This window comes from Grammomys surdaster, unplaced genomic scaffold (genome assembly GCF_004785775.1).
Source record: "Grammomys surdaster isolate TR1022 unplaced genomic scaffold, NIH_TR_1.0 126176, whole genome shotgun sequence".
Lineage (NCBI taxonomy): Eukaryota > Metazoa > Chordata > Mammalia > Rodentia > Muridae > Grammomys > Grammomys surdaster.
In genome coordinates, this window is record NW_021620983.1 from 6,898,041 (window position 1) to 6,918,043 (window position 20,003).

Below are 20,003 nucleotides of genomic sequence, written 5' to 3' on the forward strand. Positions count from 1 at the left end.
TGCCTGCTGTCTAACCAAACCCTGCTAAAACCCTTGGGCAAGTGCTGTGCTGCTGAGCTGTATCACTAGCCTGAGTTATATAAATAAAATGAGAAAATTACGTAGAATTCTTAGTAGAAGGCTTGGCCATATAGATGCTAGCGCAAGTTGTACTTACTATTGCACTTGTTTTGCAAAGATTGCCCAATCTCCTGAGTTATAAGGTGGTAATTTTTTCACCATGGTACTAGTGATGGTGTGGACTGGATGGTGCTTGATCATAGAAAACACAAGCCCTGATGGTGACCTGACCATGGATAGCTCTTCTCAAAGCATATTCGAGACTCTTGCAGCCCTCTCCAGATGTTCCCTGTGGAAGGGGGCAAAGTCACCCTGATTAAAAGATTTGCTCTGAAGATTTGCATCTCTTTTTCCTCTGAGGAAATGAAAGATACCCAGAGATGACAGCCAGCCCCTGAAAAGAGCTAAGATTCCAAGCAGACTTGTAGCTTCTAAAACCTTGCCTGTAACATAACCATTATGTGTTCTGCAGTGAACACCACTTCATTATACCACGTTGAGGTTTTGCATCTTGTTCCAACATTTCTGAGGATGTTTGTTGTTACGGGAGGCAAATCACATTTCCAAAATGATGTTATGTGTGTATCAAGACTTCCTATAAGTAGAGAGGTCACGTCTTGGCTCCAGTTCTGAGTACTCTGAGTGAATGTTGAGTTTATAATAAGTTGTTGGTTTTTAAGACTGAATTTTACAGACCAGTTTAGAGTTTAAATGGGATTCCTGTTATTGCTGGAGCTCCCACAGAGAAATGCCACCTTGGCAGTTAGCAGTGGGGGTAGGGAGCTCAGTAGGAAGCAGAAGCCACTCTTCTAGTTTTAGAACACTGTTCAGTGTCAAACCAAGTAAATTATAGCCCGGAGCCATGACACATTTAAAAGGCCAGAGCAGGAAGTAGGTGTTCATGGAATATAGTCTGGTGTAGGAGCTACAGGACTGGGGAGGTATCCGTGGCTTGAGTAAAACAATGTGTAAATAGGCATTCTACATTGATGCTACCATTTTAAAACTAGGCTATTTCAATTATGTGTGGGTACGTGCATGCACTCGAAGATCAGAAGGTGGTGTCGGATCCTCTGGAGCTGTAGTTAAAAGTGGCTGAGGGTGCTGGGAATGACACCCACGTCCTTTGCAGGAGCAGCAAGTGCTCTTCTGGGTCATCTCTCAGCCCTGTCTGCATATTTAACACATCAGGAGGACAGGAGTCCAGATGTTAGGGTGAAAGATTCATAGCTCTCCAAATGCCTGTGATCATAGTAGCAGAATTTTCCCATTTTAATTTTTCTTAGTCTTTGTTGATGTGGGGGGTTAAATTGAGGACGTTGCTCGTATATGCTAAGTATGTGCCCTGCCCCTGAGCCACAGTTCTAACCAAGAATCAGACTGTTTAAGATGGAGCACATGGTATAGACTGGGTGATGTTTAGAACTGATGTGACTTGTCAACCTGCAGTCCTATGTCATTACCATAGGAACAGCACAGTGGTCAAGTCCAAAGTGCTGTGCCAGTCCTGAAGGGCAGGCGGTATGGAATGAGTGGAAGTAGTTTGTAGTACATATTAAAATGTGTGGAAAGGGTTATGAATAACCTGAAAGCATGGCTGGGAAAAGCATATACGACTATCTCACCCTACACAGGGGCCAAATCTACGAGCGTGAAGCCTATAAATGCATCAGGGAAGACTGGAGATGGCTCAGAGGTTAGAAGCACTAGCTGCTCTTCCAGAAGACCTGGATCAATTCCCTGCACCCAGATGGCAGCTCACACCTGTCTAACTCCAGCCCCAGAGGATCTAACGCTCTTTTTCTGGCTTCCTCTGGCACCAGACATATCATGGTATACAGATATATATGCAGGCAAAAACACCTATATACATAAAATAGCTTTATTTTTTTTTAGTTAAAAAGTATATGAAAAATCCTTTCATTGCCTTAAAGTCTGGAAAGACTTTTTTTTTTTTTTATTTTTCGAGACAAGGTTTCTCTGTGTAGTCCTGGCTGTCCTCGAACTCACTCTGAAGACCAGGCTGGCCTCGAACTCAGAAATCCGCCTGCCTCTGCCTCCCAAGTGCTGGGATTAAAGGTGTGTGCCACCACTGCCCGGCTGGAAAGACTTTCTAAGGTTTGAAGTCTGTGCATTTTCACAAAAGAAATAGGGTTCTTCCTGGAGAAACAATGTCCTAGAAACAGTAGCTGACACAAGGAAATACTGATATACCAGAAAAAGAGTCAGTCACCCAATGATGTAAGAAATTAGGATTTGAAAACAAAACAGTAAAAAAAAAAAAAAAAAAATCTAGGCACTGTGACTCGGTGGGTTATTAAAAAATTATCCACATTGTTATTAAATATATGAAAAAAAACTATTCATAAGTGAATTAAAACCACAGTGATAGACCATATTTTTTTTACCTAGAAAATAGAAGAAAATAATCCAAAATTTTAATTTAAGTTTTAAAATCTTCTTTTACAATTATTTATCTATAGGGGTTGCACGCCATAGCTCATGCATGGAGGTCAGAGAACAACTTGCCCGAGTTGGCCGTCCACTTTCATCACGGTGACCTCGGGATTGAACTTGGGTCATCAGGCTTGGCTGCAAACGCCTTTACCGCTGCGTCATCTCACAGACTCCCAATTACACTTTGAACTCCGTAATGAACCATCTTTTCCTTTTCCCCATCCCGTGTTAACTCGTTTGTGCTGATAGCAAAATAAGACTTTGCAAAGTCAAAGCCGAGACATGTTGTTAGTGGATAGAGGAGGAGCAAATCCTCGCATCCCGGAGAGAGACCGGCGTGATTTAATATTTTGAAACTGAGAAATTCCGTTACTAAGGGTTAGAGACACGACAGAAGGGCCACAGGATTCCAAAATGAATCTAATCTAGATTTGGGTAAAAAACATCTTTCTAGGAAATATAGGAAACATGAAGGTTTAAATGACAAGGGGAATGTTTATCCAAAACAAGGGGGTAAAAATCAGACAAAGGGTAATGACAGTGGGGTCTCTGGTTCTCTCTGCTTTGTTTACTTAGCTGCCTGACTCTCAAAACTCCTGCTGATTATCAGGTTTGCCCCCAGGCCTTAAGGAAGGTGAAGGCCACTTGGAAGTGAGCCTCCCACCTCGTGCCAGCAGCTGTCCCTTTCAACCCCCCCCCCCACAACATGAGTGACTAATCAGCTGAATATTTATAAGAACAATGTGCAGGATATTTTTAGCCCTGCTTAAAAATAGCTCATACCTCCCAGCTCGGCACTCTGCAAACAGGCACCGCGGGGGTGTTCTTCCTTTACATTTAAAATGTATCAAAATTATTTCTATTTATTACCGTTGCAATCTTTAATATTAATTTGCAGCCAGGGTAAGCGAGAAGAGTGCTGATACAGTGCTTATCGCAAATAGGCTTTCGATAAGCATTTCGATTGTGTGTTAACAAAATGAATTTTGATATTAAAAGTCGGTGGGAGAAGCACTTGCAGGGAGGAGGGGTTTGATGGGGGTGGAAGCCAGATAAAATTGGGTGAAGCTATGATCAAAACACACTACATATATGTATAAAGTTGTCAGAATGAACTTAATTTTAGAAAACTAATGGTAATCCTACAAGTTACATAATCATAGTTTTTTGTATGTTAACTTTTTAAATAGTTTTAAGCTTATTTTCTCTTTATGAATGTTTTTACCTGCATGTATATCTGTGTAATACATGTGTACCTGGTGCCCACTTAGGCCAGAAGAGGCTTCCAGATACCCCTGGAGCTGGAGTTCTAGATGGTTGTGAGCTACCATATGGATGCTAGGAATCAAACCAGTGTCCTCGGGAAGAGCAGCCAGTGTCCCTAACCAGTGAACCACAACTCCAGTCCTCTTAATTTTTAATACTTTGTAAGTTCAACAGTGCACTTATAAATCACTATAGGTGACATGACTCATTTCAGACTCTTCAAGTCTCTTGGTTGTAATAAGTAGTAAGGTTCTTTATATGTTAAAAATGCAAAAGTATTTGGACACCCAAACTCATTTAGAGATAAGAACAAGATCTCCTGAGGAATTGGTTTTATATTTATAAACACTGAGAATGAAACCAAAATGTTTCCTCTTTCATGTATACAAATAAGAAGATAGCGCAGAAGCCAGAGAGATGGTTCAATGGTTAAGAACACATGCTGCTCTCTCAGAAGACCTGGGTTTGATTCCCAGCACCTACCTGGCAGCTCACTACTATCTGTAACTTCAGTGCTAACTTGATGTTCTTGCCTGACTTCCAAGCATGCATTTGGTGCTCACAGCTTCCTGCAGCCAAAACACAAATACACATGAATACAGAAACAAGCATGACACAAATTCCCAGAGCAAGTTGTACCATAATGAGTGTTAAGTTATGATAACACCCAGTGTTAATGTTTTATTCCTGTTATTTTTTCCATCACTAGAAGTCCAATGCACTATCCTTTGTGCCACAGAGCCACCTTTGATGTTGTTTTTTTTTAACTCCACTTTCCCATCATCCTTTGGATCATTGAGAACAGCTTTAAGCATTGTCTTTAAAATCCAAGTGCAATGACTATATCGAGAAGCCACACTTGTCGTTCCCTAATACTCAGCGAGAGCCCACGTTTCCCCCAGTTTCTTCTCCAATCATCTCTCTCTCTCACTTGCTGCATGCTGATGGACCCTCTTCTGTCACTCAGTCACATGGTCACATGCTTTATTACCATCGGAAATACCCGTTACTCTGTAAAGTTACCTTGAACAGTTGGTTCTCTGGTCCCAGAATTCACCACAGAAATCGCTAGGCTTATTAATCGATAACGCTCCTAGCCTGAAGCACCACAGCTTGGGATGGGAGGACTTTGAGTCGCTGTCAATATGAAAATTGCTATTTCAAAATCTAAACAAAATGAGAGAGCAAAGGACAGTAGCAGCAAACACCCCCTGGACTATTGAGTGTCATGCTCCACACTGTGTGCCAGGGGATGGGGGACCCCTAAGGATGGAAACAACGCTCTCGCCTTTACTTAGGTTGGCACTGAGGTCAGCACCAAATATTGCTGTGGAATATGGTACAGCAAAGACAGTTGTGGATATGCCAGGAAGGAGCATAGAGATTCAGCAAGGATAACCTCTGGGACTAGAATTTAGGAAAGCTGTGCTCTAGGTGACATTGAGTCCCAGAGTTGAAAGATGAACTGGCCACGTGTAGAATGTATGACACACACACTATTCTGGGCAGAGGGGATAGTATCAGGGCAGGGAGAGAAAATGGCTCCAGTGTGATGTGGGATATGAACCTGGGAATACTGAGATGGTGACGGGTTATTAGATGCCAAGGCTGGCAGAGGTGCTGGGCTTATGACTCCAGAGCACTGTCACGTGGCAAAGCTGTGGTGTGTCAGCCACACACAGCAATTTCACAATCTGCAGGGGATGCCGGCAATATTTGGGAACTTGAATGTTATGACTTTCAGGCTCACCGGATTTGTAAACAACATATTCCTAATAAACTCCAAAAGAGTGATATTAATGTGTTTCATCATAATATAAATATTGGGCACTGGAGAGATGCCTCAGTGGTTAATAGCATTCATTGCTTTTGCTGAGGACCCTGGTTCAATTCTAAATACTCACATGACATCTCACAAGTCTGTAATTCCAGGTCCAGAGGATCCAATGCTATCCTCTGACCTTCATTGGGCACTTCATGAACATGGTGCGCAGAAGTACATGTAAACAAAACACTCTTATGTAGAAGGAGCTAAGGTGGGAGGAGTTAGGAGAGGAAGAGGAAAAAGGAAGAGGAGGAGCTAGGGAGAACAGAAATGTAGGAGCGATGGAGTGCCACACAGGTATGGAGAGCAGTCACGGGTAACAACTTTTATTTAGGTTAGCTAATTGGGAAACAACTCTCTTTGTATGGGCATATTGTTATTGAGCTTTACCAAATATATAAAACCTTTGATTAATCTTTAAGCATTAGAAACTCATTTTATTACTGGGCCCGTGTGGATGGCGGGATGGTCTGGGCAATGCCCAGCCTTGTGAAGACAGCATGGAAGATTGGCAGAGCCATCTCCCACGCTGGTGTCTCATGGGTGGCAGGGCTGGTGTTTCTGGTTGGCTGGTTCTAGCTGCTGCGCGCACGTGGCCTCCGGCCGAGAAACATGGCGGCTGAGGTAGGCAGAGCTGCCGCAGCTTAGACAGTCGGCTTGACCGGTGGCCGTTTTTAGATAATTACTGCAACACTCATACACTTTAAAAATTTAAAAGTACAGCATGAATTTTGGGAGGAAGGCAGAAGTGACATAGATAATAGTGCCTGTGTCTAAGATTCTCAAAAATAAAACTATTAAATAAAAAAAATTATTTTCATCTACAGTAAAGCTTAAGCTTTAAATAAAACTACAAATATTATCTTTCTCTATTCATGATCTGTGAAGCAGCTGCTCTGGCTCAATTGTGGATGAAAACACTTGACTCAAAAAAGAAACACTTGGGAGCAAAGGAAGGGGCTTCCCTGGAAGGAGCCTCGTGGTCCTATGTGACGAAGAGTTGTCAGTCTTCTTCCAAGATGACACCAAGTCTCTCTCTGCATTTCCTCTTCTTCCCCTCCTCTTTGAATGTTTTCAAACCTTTGATGTCTTCCCTGTAAGAAATCCTTGCTAGCTTTTACCTGTGATGGTTGACATTTTACTCAGGCTTGGTGACCAGAAGGCGCCCAACCTTGCTTTGGGATATCACTATGTGAAGGACTTACTATAACGCCAGGACACGATTCGGATGCGAGTGAGGGGATAGAAGGCACAGGGAAGTCCCATGGGTAAGAAGTGACATAGTTACACAGTGAAGTAATTACAAACAGTGGCCATTACAAATCACACAGCAAGGTAATTATGAACAGAAATCATGAGAGACAATGAGATCTGGGTGAGAATGTTCAAGTCACCAAATGAGAGCTTTTAAAAGGTAAAAAAAAAAAAAAAAACACTATTGGGCTGGAGAGATGGCTCAGTGGTTGAAAGCACTGACTGCTCTTCCGAAGGTCCTGAGTTCAATTCCCAGCAAACACATGGTGGCTCATGACCATCTGTAATGGGATCTGATGCCCTCTTCTGGTGTGTCTGAAGACAGCTACAGTGTACTCATATAAATAAAATGTCTTTTTTCTTTTTAAAAGGTAAAATGTTCTGTTTAAGGAAGCCACAAAAGGCTCTCCCCTGAGATTACAATGGACTCAAAGGTAAAAGAAAGGGAGATTATCTGAGGCAAAATGTACCTTATGTGCATGAACTGTGGGCTGAAGAAGACCGTGAGCTATTCCAGAAATAAAGAGAGTCACTGTGGAAAGAAATAAGGAGTAGGGTCAGGGAAGCAGCCATAGAAGTATTACCATAAGAGCTTGTAAGATAAGAAAATGGCAAGAATCATAAACCTAAAGGAGTCAGTGGCAACTGGTAGTTTGAATCTGAGTCGAACCTGGTTGTTTAGTAGTCAAGTGGATGAGCGTGACATGGTGACAGAAGCCATCTAGGAAAGGCTATGACAAGCAAGTGAGTTTCCTGGAGATAGCCCACCAGTTTGTATGGCTGTGATGGGGACACTCTGGAGATGCACAGTCCCAGAGACTTCATCCCACTGCTTCTCACTGCTGATCTGCCTTTCCTGCTATTATTACATAGTCTAATGATTCCTGGGCATCAGTCCACTCTACTAGGAAAATTTCCCGCAACTCAACATGAAGATGAACTTTCATGAATAATGCTAGATGAAATAATTACTTTGAAGCATTCCTGATTTGATTTAAATAATTTTAGGGGGAAAGTCTAAGGAGATGGTTTTAGTTGTTTTGCCAGAAATGTGTAATAAAGTTAGAATCAAAAATAGAATGTGCCCCCTCTTCCTAGAATAGCAAGTAAAGGCTGCATAATAAGGAATACAATGAACTTTCATAAATTACACTAAGAAGAGAAATAGGCTTGAGACAGATTTGTGATCAAGGAAAAACATTCTAGTTTGGGTCCAAGGTTGAGGCCACAGGTATGCACCATGATAAAGCAAGTCCATGTGAAACTATTGCTTTGAACTTATAATGAGCTTATGGAATGAAACATTGCTTTGAACTTACTATGGGCATCCTTCTGTAACTCTCTCTTGTGTAACATTTTATCTATGAGGTAATTTCATACAGTACTTCTGTCTAAGAAGGCATAAAAAGGCTGAGAACAGGAATGAAGCATGGCTTTTGGCACTCTGCTCCATCCACTAAATGTATATATCTTTGTGTGTCGATACATATGTACGTATATACATGTGTATATGTGTATGTATATGATTATGTAAAAACTGATGAAAGAGGTGATCTGATCGGGCTGACCAAAGTTTATGTGTGCCTGCCTGACTTTCCTCTTTTCTTCTTTTTCTTTTCTCTCTGGTTCATTCCAAACCTCTTGGTAACTAAGCCTTTTTTCCTTAATCCCCTGCTGCTATCATCAGGAGTTAAATTGCCAGAACCCATCAGCTTTTAGCTACAGAATAGCAGAGTTAAAGAAGATAGAAATTGTCAAATGCAAGCAGCCTTTGACCAAGAAATTGCTGACTCCATACCCCTCAGCTGCCTTCTTCAGGGAACTGGATGCTGGGAACCCCATCTCCCTACACCCACACACCATGGAAACTGTCACCAGGGTTCAGTGACACAGTGCTGACTGAGATTTATACTAGGTCAGAACAGCAGACAGTTTCTGGAGAATTCTCCTAAACTGAACTGCCAGAAGCAAACAATGGTCAAGTCATAGAAAGCTGAACTACAGATTCTGCAGTTGAGTTTCCTGGTGTAAGGTAGGCTTTAATCCTGCCTTAACCCTTTCTGTGATCATTATCTATAACTATAAACTTGGCACAAAGTGCTGGCCTGTCTGTAGGTTACTTGATGTAAGCACTCAGCCTACTGTGGGTAGGCCTATATCCATTAATTTCTCTCTGTTCTTGAAAATGGATGTGATGTGGCCAGTTGTCTCAAGCTCTACTGTGATAATTCCAGGAATCATGGACTGAAACCTGGAATTGTAAATGAAACAAAACTAACTAACTAACCAACCAACTAACCAATCAACCAACTAAGTAACTAACAACTAATTAACTAACTAACTTACCCCTGGTTGCTTTTTGTTGGGGTATTCTATCACAGCAACAGAAATTAAACTAGGGCAGCATTTATTGAACTTTGCCTTGGGGTTGTCATCTAGAAAGGACTACAGTGTCCAAACAAATCTCCCAAGATTGCTGTGAGGACCAAACACTTAACAGACGAAAGACAATACATCTGATGCTCTAGAAAGGTCTGGTGGTGTTAGCTGATCGTGGACAGTTTAGCAGGGGAAGGAAGAGGCCCCTTCTGGCTCTGAAGTGGTAGCAGAAGGAAATTAGAAGCTTTAGATTGTAAAGTCCTTTCAATACAAGCTAGTAACAGTCCATGAGAAGTGATTGGAGGTTTGACTAATAGGAGAGTATTTTTTTTTTATTCTTCTCCTAAAATATAGTGGGAAAAAAAAAGACAAAAAAATTCTACTCAAAACTTTTAAGACTGTAATGGCCCAGAGTTACATAAGAAGGGTCAAGGGAGCTTCAACCCTGGATACCTCAAGCATGAGGATGTCAGAAATTGGCTACCTCCCCTCTCCCAGCCTGGCACCATAAAGCCAACTCCCCTACCACCAAGCCTAGTGAGAATTTTTTACCCTAACAGTTATCAGGCTTCACTCCTTGTTTGACCTTATAAGGTTTCCCACAACACACCCTATAGTTCTCGAGCATGCAGATGAAGCATCTTCCAACCACAAATATCCTGGCCACCTCCCCAGGGGCATAAATATCCTTCAATCTCCTGAGACCCCCCATGAGTGAACCAGTTCTCTAAAGCCGTTCCCAAGTGTGTTCTTTGCCTGCACATTCATCACCACACCGCAGTCACCTGAAGCCGACTAATCTCCTGTCCTGCCTGATATATAACGGGCCTGGCTACCCCTAGAGAGAATCAGACATGTGGCAGCAAAGACCCAAAGAACAGAATCCAAAGAAGCTACCCAGTCACTACAGAGACACACCTAGCATTAAAGGACTCTCCTGGTAGTATGCAGAGCTTTGGAAACCTATGGTGTGAATTATTTAAATAACTACTTAAGGTGAATACATTAATTGCTGTAATTCCTGACTATGAATGTGATGTGGTAAATACCTCAAGTTCCTAATGCCCTAGCATCCCCAAGATGGAGTGTGACCTGGAGTCTGAACCAAAAGAAGCCCTTTTTCTCTATTCAGTTGCTTCAAATTTTTCTTTTTACCTCTCTCTCTCTCTCTCTCTCTCTCTCTCTCTCTCTCTCTCTCTGTCTCTCTCTGTCTCTCTCTGTCTCTCTCTGTCTCTCTCTGTTTATGTCTCTCCATGTATGTGTGTGTTTGTCTCTCTCTCTGTGTAAGTATGTGTCTCTCTCTCTGTGTCTATCTCTGTGTGTCTGTCTGTCTCTGTCTTTCTGTCTCTGTCTCTCTCTCTCTCTCTGTCTGTCTCTGTGTGTGTGTTTATGTCTCTCCGTGTATGTGTGTGTCTGTCTCTCTCTGTGTGTATGTATGTGTGTGTCTCTCTCTGTCTATCTCTGTGTGTCTATCTGTGTCTGTCTGTCTCTCTGTCTGTCTCTCTGTCTGTCTCTCTCTCTCTCTGTCTCTCTGTGTGTGTGTGTGTGTGTGTGTGTGTGTGTGTGTGTGTGTGAGTGATACCATGACATGTGGGTGGAATTCAGAGGACCACGTGTAGGCTTTGGTTCTTTCCTTTACCATGGGGTAGGCGGTAGGATATAGGCTGTTAGAGCTGGCAGAAGGTGCCTTTGTATCTCACTATTTCTTCATCTGCTTTTTATCTGGATCTTTTATTACAGCAACAGGAGATTTTAAAAAGAAAAATACAAGGAAAAATACAAGGTGTTTCTTTTATTTAAAAAACCAAGTTTAGTTTTTTGGTATTCATACATTTATTCGTGGATATGTAATAGTGGTAAATGGAAAGAATCAATCAATTTGAGGGGGAATGCGCGGCTGTGGGAAGGATTGGAGAGAGGAAAGGCAAAGGGTGAGTTTATAAATTAAATTTCAATTAAACAGTCAATACAATTTAAAAAATAAGGGTAGAGGCACTCTTTTCCTTACAGTATTTACATCAGAAAACCTGTAATTGTAAATACTTCCTTTTCTATTTTAATATTAAAGTTTCATTAATTCTTGGAGAATTTTGTACAATATAAAAATAAACATCTTAATTCTTAAAATACCCATGGCCCCAGAACTCTAGACAGAGGTGAGAGAATCACAAGTTTGAGGCAATCTTAAGCTAGAGGAGCGATGAGGGTGGGGAGGAGGGCAAATATTTATGGCAGGTAAGAATGTTTTCTTCCTATAATTCTACATACAAACCGGCTGTCCGTCCTTCCATCAAAGAGACAAATGCTTGTTTTCAATAGAGAGTTTCCATAATCTATGTGATCAAAATAAAATTTTCTATTTCTGCCACATTTCCCATACACCAGTGCATATGTCCTGCTTTGGACATAAATAGGCATTTGTAATCGCCTTTTCCTGGGACTCTAACCCACTCCTTTATCACCTCTGATTCTAAGCATGTTGAACTTTGAACTCTGAATTTACCATATCCTTTACATCTTTGTATATGATAGTTTCTCTGCCTAAAATTCTGCTAAGTTCACTTTTTTACCCTCAGTCTCAACTTAAATATGATTTTCTTAGGGAGCTAATTCTCAATATTCTATATTGGCTGACTTCTATTGTTCCACATCCTCATGAGCCTTGAATTCCACTTACTGCCATCAAACACTGCTATGGTTTGAATAAAAAACTGCCCTCCGTATACTCACATAGGGGTATGACTGTCTGTTGATGTGCTTTGAGGAAGTGATTGGATCATGAGGTCTCTGACCTAATCCGTGGGTTAAATCCTTGATAGATTCATGAAATTATGGAAACTGTTGTCTAAGATCCAAATGCTAAATAACTTGCTTCCATTTCAGTTTTAAAGCATGCAGATGGTGCTGCCCTCACAAGAGATGATATTTTACATTCTAGAATTTGTCACCGAAATGTAGGCTTTGTAGCCTCTGACTCCAGACATCCTATTATGTCCTTACCAATATTGCCTTATCTATGGAACAAACTCTTAGTGAAAGCCTTCCAATGTCTTCTTGTTATAACTTGGGTAAAGTTCACACTACCACCTTTCTTTGATTAGTTCTTTGATCTCTCTTTCTTAGGTTCATCTGTTCTCTGTCTCGTCTTATCTCCCCTTGGCGTTCATTAGGACTTGAGTTCCAGGCTTTCTGGTTTTCCTTCTGTCACTGTGAGAATGAAAGCCTTTGCGAACACTTCTCTAGCCTCTTGAGGTGTTCATCATATTCTTGATCTGACATTATTTTCTGGCCTCCACAGATTTCCCCCCCCCCCCCCCCGGTTTCTATCTGATGTTACTGCTTGCCATTTTATAGATTTCTTCAGGAACATGGTGGTACTTGATCCACTATGACTTATCTATGCTTCACAAGATTAAAGTCACTATGTCCAGATGAAAGCAGAAAAAATATCTTGAGCCACTGGACATGGTGGCACAGGCAGGTAGATCTCTGAAGTTCAAGGCTAGTCTGGGCAACATAGTAAGTTTAAAGACAGCCAAAGATTATATAGAGAGACCCTGTCTCAAAGAGCTAAACAGACAGAACCAGAAAATATCATGGACCACTTGAATAGTGCACATATCCTTCATTAAAATGTCCCGAATCGCCCATGACATACAGGTAGATCTAATCAAGCCTCAGAAGTCCTAAAGATGAACAAGAAGATTCCAACATGTCTCAGCCAACAGAGCTTTCCTAAGTGTATCTGGTGACCTCTGCTGGCGTGGCTAACACAGAATCAAATACAATCTTCATTATGCTTGACTCATCCTCTTGCATGCTAACACAGCTGTAAAACTGGGACTCAGCATCCTTCGAGCATCCTTCTTCCTCTGTCTTTGTCAGGACAGTTCTCATTCATCTGCCAGCTCTTTGCTGGGTATTTTTCATGTAAACTTCATAGTTTGTGAAGGAGAGAACTTTGCTTGATGCAATATCCCTTCCTTTCCTTTTCTTCTTTCTTTCTGCCAAGGCTGCTGCCAATGTATACCTAAAAGATGAGATCTCGTGTCAATGATATGCATTGGTGAGAATATAATTGGCAGTAATGCTTTATATGATTTCATGGATTTCGATGCTTTTTATAGTTCCATGGACTTCATGTCTCTTGCTTGACTTAACAATTTTAAAAACGGTATTCACCACTACAAAAGCAAAGGTTTGGCACAATGTTCTCCTCACATTGAGAATAACAGTAAAAAGTGTTGCCCATCTGTGCCTCAGAGGGCATCATTAGGAGATGTCCTTGGACATGTCAGAACTTGACATGAGAAGTAAATGGGGAAGCAGGACTTTTTAAAAAGGTAATCAAACTAGGGTTGGAGAGATGGCTCAGCAGTCAAGAATGCTGACTGCTCCCCTGGTTCCTGGCTCCCATACTGGCTCATCGCAACCCATAACTCCAGTCCTAAGGGATCTGAAGTCCTGTTTTGGACTGTGTGGGTCCTCTCATACACAGGCACACACACATCAAGGCACAAATAAAAACAAGACAAACGTTTTAAAAGTTCAAAATACCAAAGAGGGGAAATGTATAACACGAGGTGCTGTGGTTACACTTTTGAAAGCTATTTTATTTGCTTTGTGTACAGTGTGTTTGCACGTGCACAAGCTAAAAGGCTATGTATATTAGGCATAACCACTTAGAGATGATCATTGTTAGTTTTACCACAGACCCTCCTAGCCTGTTGATTTGTCTTCTATTCACATGCGTGCATATGAATGATCACAGACTTGAGTCAGTTTCACTGTTCGCTCTACTTTATATCCTGATTATACTATGTGCTTTCAAATATGTTCATTCATCTAAGGTCATCTCTTCAAGTATTTTACATAATTAAGTATTCATAGTATTATACTCAAAATACTTTTGAAAAAGAGTTTCCTCTCATCCTCCAATGATGACCACTGCCCTCGGGGAAAGTTTGACGGGATCTTTCTAGACACTTTGTAACCACGGCTGAGTATTTCTTAATACTCTTCCACCAGCCATTCCCTAATTTCTTTTGGAACTTTGTTCCTATGTTGAGCATGTTGACATCTATGGGAATTATTCTGTATCAGTTAGATAGGTTTAATAGCATAGAAGACACTGGCAGAAGTTCACAGAACTGAGAAGTGGCTGATTGGACTGGCCCCGGCCAGAGACTGATACAATGCTGAGCACTTGCTCTTACTTGGTAGCAGCATGAGTTAGCTCTCTGCAGCCCACTCAGTGCTAGAGGAACCAGTCTGCAGTTGCTGAGACCACAGAAAACCCAAGGCCACCTCCTCCCTGACACCACGTTCTCACTCCTCGTCAACATGACCTTCTGTTCAGTTTTATTGGGATTTGTATTTGCAGAACCCTCAGGGGTTAAGTCAATACACAGAGTTTCTTCAGAGAGATAGCCATGTTGAGCATACGGCACATAGGCACACATTTATACTATCATAGTACTTGATTTTCTCAAAAATTATTTTATTTGTTTATCATTTTATTTGTTTATTATTATTATTGTATTATGTATGCATGTATGTGTTCATGTATGTGTGTAGCAGAATGTGGGCACGCATATCGCAACATACATGTGAAGGTCAGAGAACACTTTGTGCATTCAGTTCTCTCCTCCCCCCTTTCATAAGTTCTATGGATCAAACTCTAGTCATCAGGCTTGCTGCAAGCTCCTTCACCCACTAAACCAACTCCCCAGCCCTTTGACTTGATTTTTAAAGTTAGCTGTATAAGCTTTTCTGTCAAAGTTCAAACAAGTAAATATAGATTATGTAATTATATACATGTTCATAGGTAAGAATAAGAATTGTTTTAACGTCACTGAATCCTGGAAGACAAGCATATATTCTACTTCATTTACACAGGTTTATTCATACTACACAATAAAATATGACTTTACTCACCTTGAGTCATTAAGACAGGCTTAAGTAAATTAGACCAACTCTGAATGATGTTGCTTAAAAAACTAATAATATTTTCTATACTATATTACAATTTAGTTTTTGTGAGAATTTTAAAAATTCTATTTCAAAATTTTCTATTGCATTTTTTCCATGTGGTATGTGCATGTGTGCATATGTGTGCATGTGCCACAACACATTTTCTGAAGGAAAAAAAAGGCATAATAATGTAGGCATGCTGATAGCAAACTAAACTTGTCAGGGACATGGTTAAAAATCAAGCATGCTTGTGACTATCTTTTGGGAAGTGTGTGGAGGGTGGTGTGTGTCTGTGTCTGTGTATGTGTATGTGTGTTTGTATGTATAAGCAAACGCACTAACACATACATAGTTGTACACTGACAAATACAGAAGAAACAGTATATGGCATTTGCTGATGATGTAAACCTGGTGAAAGTTCAGAGTTTAATCTCTTCTGCAACTTTCCCCCATATTTTAATACTTTCCTGACCACTGAATTATGAAATATTATCAATCTCATAATACTTGACATTTAAAATTCACAGATGTGACAAAAATTCATTCCTGTTTAGTCTTTAAGATAGGAATTGACAACAATTAATCAACCAAAATTACATTTTTTATGTGTTATACAGAAAGACACTGCGGTGTGGGCTTTTGTATATGGAAAACGTATAGTGTTTAAGGAGAATCAAGATCTAGTCTTTCACCACAATTCAGTTTGTACATTTAGAATAAAATAAGTGGGAATAAAACTCTGGGTTCTAGGTAAGGAGAGGTGGAGGGAAGACCACAACTAGGCCCACACTGGGGTAGATACTAGGCACCACCATGCGGTCTGCGGAAAACTGCTTATGTCTGAGGAAACTCCTGCTTGTCCTTCAGCAGATGATAAAATAAGCATCCAGACAGAGAATGTAGGAGTTTGGTCTAAAGGCCAAAGGCCAAAGGCCTGGACTCTTGTCATGCTCAGTATGTCCTCTGGCTACCTGCCCTGCTGTGAACAGTCAGGTTTCACTTGTGATTTTTTTTTTTTTGAGTGTCTGTGTGGATTATAAGTTTGAGGCACTGCCCTCTCCTGACCTGCCCTGAAAGGCAGCAAGGAGCTGGGCACGCTTCATCCAGCTGTGAGTTCATGTGACCTCGCCTTGCTGGTTCACTCTGTAGCGGAGATCCCAAGGCTGACACCTCTCAGCTTGTGTTCAGTGCTTACTGCAGTCAGCTGAATCAGGTCCCCAACACCAGACAGCTGGACGAAGAATGCTCAGGGGCCGCTCCTTGTCTGTGACGTCCCTCGGTGGGCTCCCTGTGTGGGAAGCTGAAAGACTCCCTGTGGAAGACTTGCTGCTTTTTGAAGTTTCCTGGGAAGTGACCAACAAAGGTTTGTACTACTCCTAACACTTGGCCATGTGCAGGCTAGAGGGCAAGATTAGGAGGCACAGGGGACCTCAGTGGTCATGAGCAGTAGTGGGGCAGCATAGGCTCTGAAGATGTCTGTAGGTCGTAAAACTCTTTCCCACAGGCAATGAAAACATAAACCTATGTATGGGGTGAATAGGGGGAGATCGGCAAGGAAACTGAGTGACTAAACAGACATGTTAATTATGTTAGAAATGTACATGATCATGGCAAAGTGGGAATTTAAAAATTATTGGTTTTTTTTCTGGGCATTTTCCTTATGACTTAAAAGCAAACTGAGGGATTCTTTTATTAGAGGAAAAGCTTTATGTGGTCAGGACTAGTCAGACATGTTGCCTCTTTGTGCTATTAGTGTTTAGTACTTCTAAGAATTCAAGATAAGAGTGGAATTAGAGTTTCATTCAAATTGTGTTCCACTGAGAAAGATTGAAGTTAACCTTTCTCTAATGCTGTGCAAATACAGAAACCACTTTTTTAAAAATGAAGGGTAAGGCAACCTAAGTGATTTTCCTAATAGAGGTATTTATACGGCTATGTGAAAGGCAGTTCTTACAGACTGATACCTTCTAGTTTAAGGACGTTGACACATGAGCTCACAGTTTAGTTATGGAAACTCGCAGATTCAGGTGCTGGGATTAAAAGTGTATGCCATCATGCCTGGCTTAAAACTCTCAAGGGAATATTAACAGGTGAATGGGTTTCGAAGGCTCGACTCTCCAAGGTCATACAAAGCCAGTGAGCGAGATGAGGGGAGTGGGTAAATGGTAGTAACAACCTTTGTAATTTGGAGGTGGGAGCTGAGAATGAATGAGGATTCTGTTTCTTCCTTGCACCTCTTGAGAGTCAGCATAACATCAGAGTTAGAATTATATTTGCTGACGCTGGGGAGATAATTCAGTCAGTAAAATGCTTGTCTGGAAGGCATAAGGACCTGGGTTCCATCCCAAGAACCCATGTGAAAAAGCTGGGTGTGGCCACAGATGCCTGTGGTTCCAGGGCTGTGGAGGTCCCAGGGCTGTGGGGGTGGAGGCAGGTGGGCACCAGAGGCTGACTGGCCAGCTAGCCTAGCAAAATGAGTAAGCTCCAGGCAAGTGAGAGACCCTGTTTCACAAAGCAAAGTCAACAGGACTTTGGTGACCTCCGGCCTATATGTGTATGTGCACATGCTCTCCCACGTGCACCCACAAGAACATGTACCCACACGTGTACCACGTGCATCATGTGTACGCACACATACACAGGATTGTATCTGAACTCTGTCCTGGTTTCTATCTTATGCTGACTGTTCAAAGTTCCCCAGTACAAATTTAGAAAATACGTAAAAGAAAGGTCAACAGTGGGCCCCTCTGTTTAGAAGCCCACAGGTGCAGCTCAAAAGATGAACTCTTTGTCCTCTGTACTGGCAAGAGGAGGAGAGAGGGCCGGGCCTTACCACAGAAAAGGAGAGTGTGGTATACACAGATCTTTCAAAAGCCCCCTTCCACTCACCAATTCTATCTCTACAGTTTCTGAATATGGCCAGGGCTCTTGGGAACAGGGCCACTACTACTACACACAAGTCCCAGAGTCTCCTTGGAGGGAAATGTTTTCTCTGCAGAGTACACAGGTACTCCTGGACAGAGCTTTTGGAGAGGAAAGTCTGGGGTGAGGTTAGCACTGGGAATCAGTCCTGAAGACCCGTGCACAAGCCCTTGACACCAAATGACCCTTCTTTCCTCTCTTCTCTCCACTGAGCAAACACAAATGGGGCATTGGAAGGGATCACTCGTGAAAATTGTAGTCTTGGGGGTCTTACATGTTGGTGACATGCATGGTGACCTTGGCTCTTGAGAAGTTCCTGGCATATAGAACATGTTCATGCCGGGTGGTGGCACACGCCTTTAATCCCAGCACGGGAGGCAGAGGCAGGTGGATTTCTGAGTTCGAGGCCAGCCTGGTCTACAGAGTGAGTTCCAGGACAGCCAGGGCTCCACAGAGAAACCCTGTCTCGAAAAACCAAACCAAAAAAAAAAAAAAAAAGTTCATTTGGCTTTTTTATTTATAAAAACATTTTACTTTTGTTTATATATATGAATATGAATGTATGTGTGTAGGTGCACCTGTACAGAAAAGGCTAGAAGAGGGTGTCCGGCCTCTGGGACCTGGAGTCACAGAGGGTTGGGAGCTGGCGTGTGAGAGCCGGAGTTGAACACAAGTAGAGCAGCAAATGTTCTTCCCTGATGAGTCATCTCTCATCGCCTGTGGATTGGCTTTAAAATGGTTATCTGTTCATGGTGACATCTTGAGCATAAATTTAATGTTTCAATATAAGTTTTCTTTAGATAATGAATCTAGCCATCCTTCATGAGTCTTTGCTACTGTAGCTTCTTTTTAAAATCTAGCTTGAGTCTGTAGTCCTGTAAGTTTGTGGGTATAACGTAAGTCATCTTAGAGCTCACAAACAGGCTTCCCTTGCTTCATAGCTGAGAGGACACATGAGGACACCTGGTGACTCCACACATGGCAAAGATGGGAAGAACATTTCATCTGGTGAGAATACATATAATAACAAAATAGCAACTAAATACATGTAACAACTAAATACATGTAACAACTAAATAGATGTAGCAACTAAATAACAACTAAATACATGTAACAACTAAATAGATATAACAACTAAATACATATAACAACTAAATACTAAAATCTTCACTGTCTAAGAAAGTGGTCCATAGATGAAAAACTTTGACTTATGGTCAAATATCAGAGATTTTTTTTGAAGCTTCAAGAAAAAACAAAACAAAACAAAAAAATCTTAGGCTATCTAAATATCACATGCTTCCTGAATAAAGAGAATACAGTGTGCTTTGGCCATCCTACGATGATCTGCGGCAAACAAGGACATGTATTCAGGTCTAAGAAAACAACACTTTAAAAAACAGGTTTCTTTTTTTATCAAATTTTATAAAATTGTATTAAATTATATATATATATATATATATATATATATATATATATATGCTTGCCTGAATGTACATCACTGTACCGTGTGCATGAAGTGTCCATGAAGGCCAAAAGCCCTGTCCATGAAGCCCTGTAAGTGCAGTTGCAGGCAGTAGTGAGCACGTGGATGCTGGGAAATGAGTGTGAGCCTTCTACAAGAGCCAGGAGTGGTCTTAACCCTTCACCCAACTCTCTGGTCCAACAAAAGATGTCTGAAGGTAGCAAAACAGTTCTCCAGTACAAGGGTTTTATGAGTGAATGACAGAAATGTGGGGAACACATCAAGAGAAGGAATCGGAGTTACTCGACATTATTCTCAAAACAATCTGTCCTGCTTATGCACAGCCTCAGGTGCACACCAGCCTCAGGTGCACACCAGCCTCAGGTGCACACCAGCCTCAGGTGC

At 41.5% G+C, this 20,003-nt stretch overlaps 1 protein-coding gene across 1 annotated transcript in view; it reads left to right on the plus strand.

Annotated features, from left to right (window-relative positions):
* Window positions 1–16,159: 16,159 nt before the first annotated feature.
* Window positions 16,160–20,003, plus strand: part of Gys2 (glycogen synthase 2) — a 37,908-nt gene continuing 34,064 nt past the window's right edge. The window contains exon 1 of the mRNA XM_028757520.1: window positions 16,160–16,577. Within this exon, the coding sequence (XP_028613353.1) occupies window positions 16,457–16,577 (121 nt within the window). The 5' untranslated portion in view covers window positions 16,160–16,456. The remainder of the gene's footprint in view (window positions 16,578–20,003) is intronic.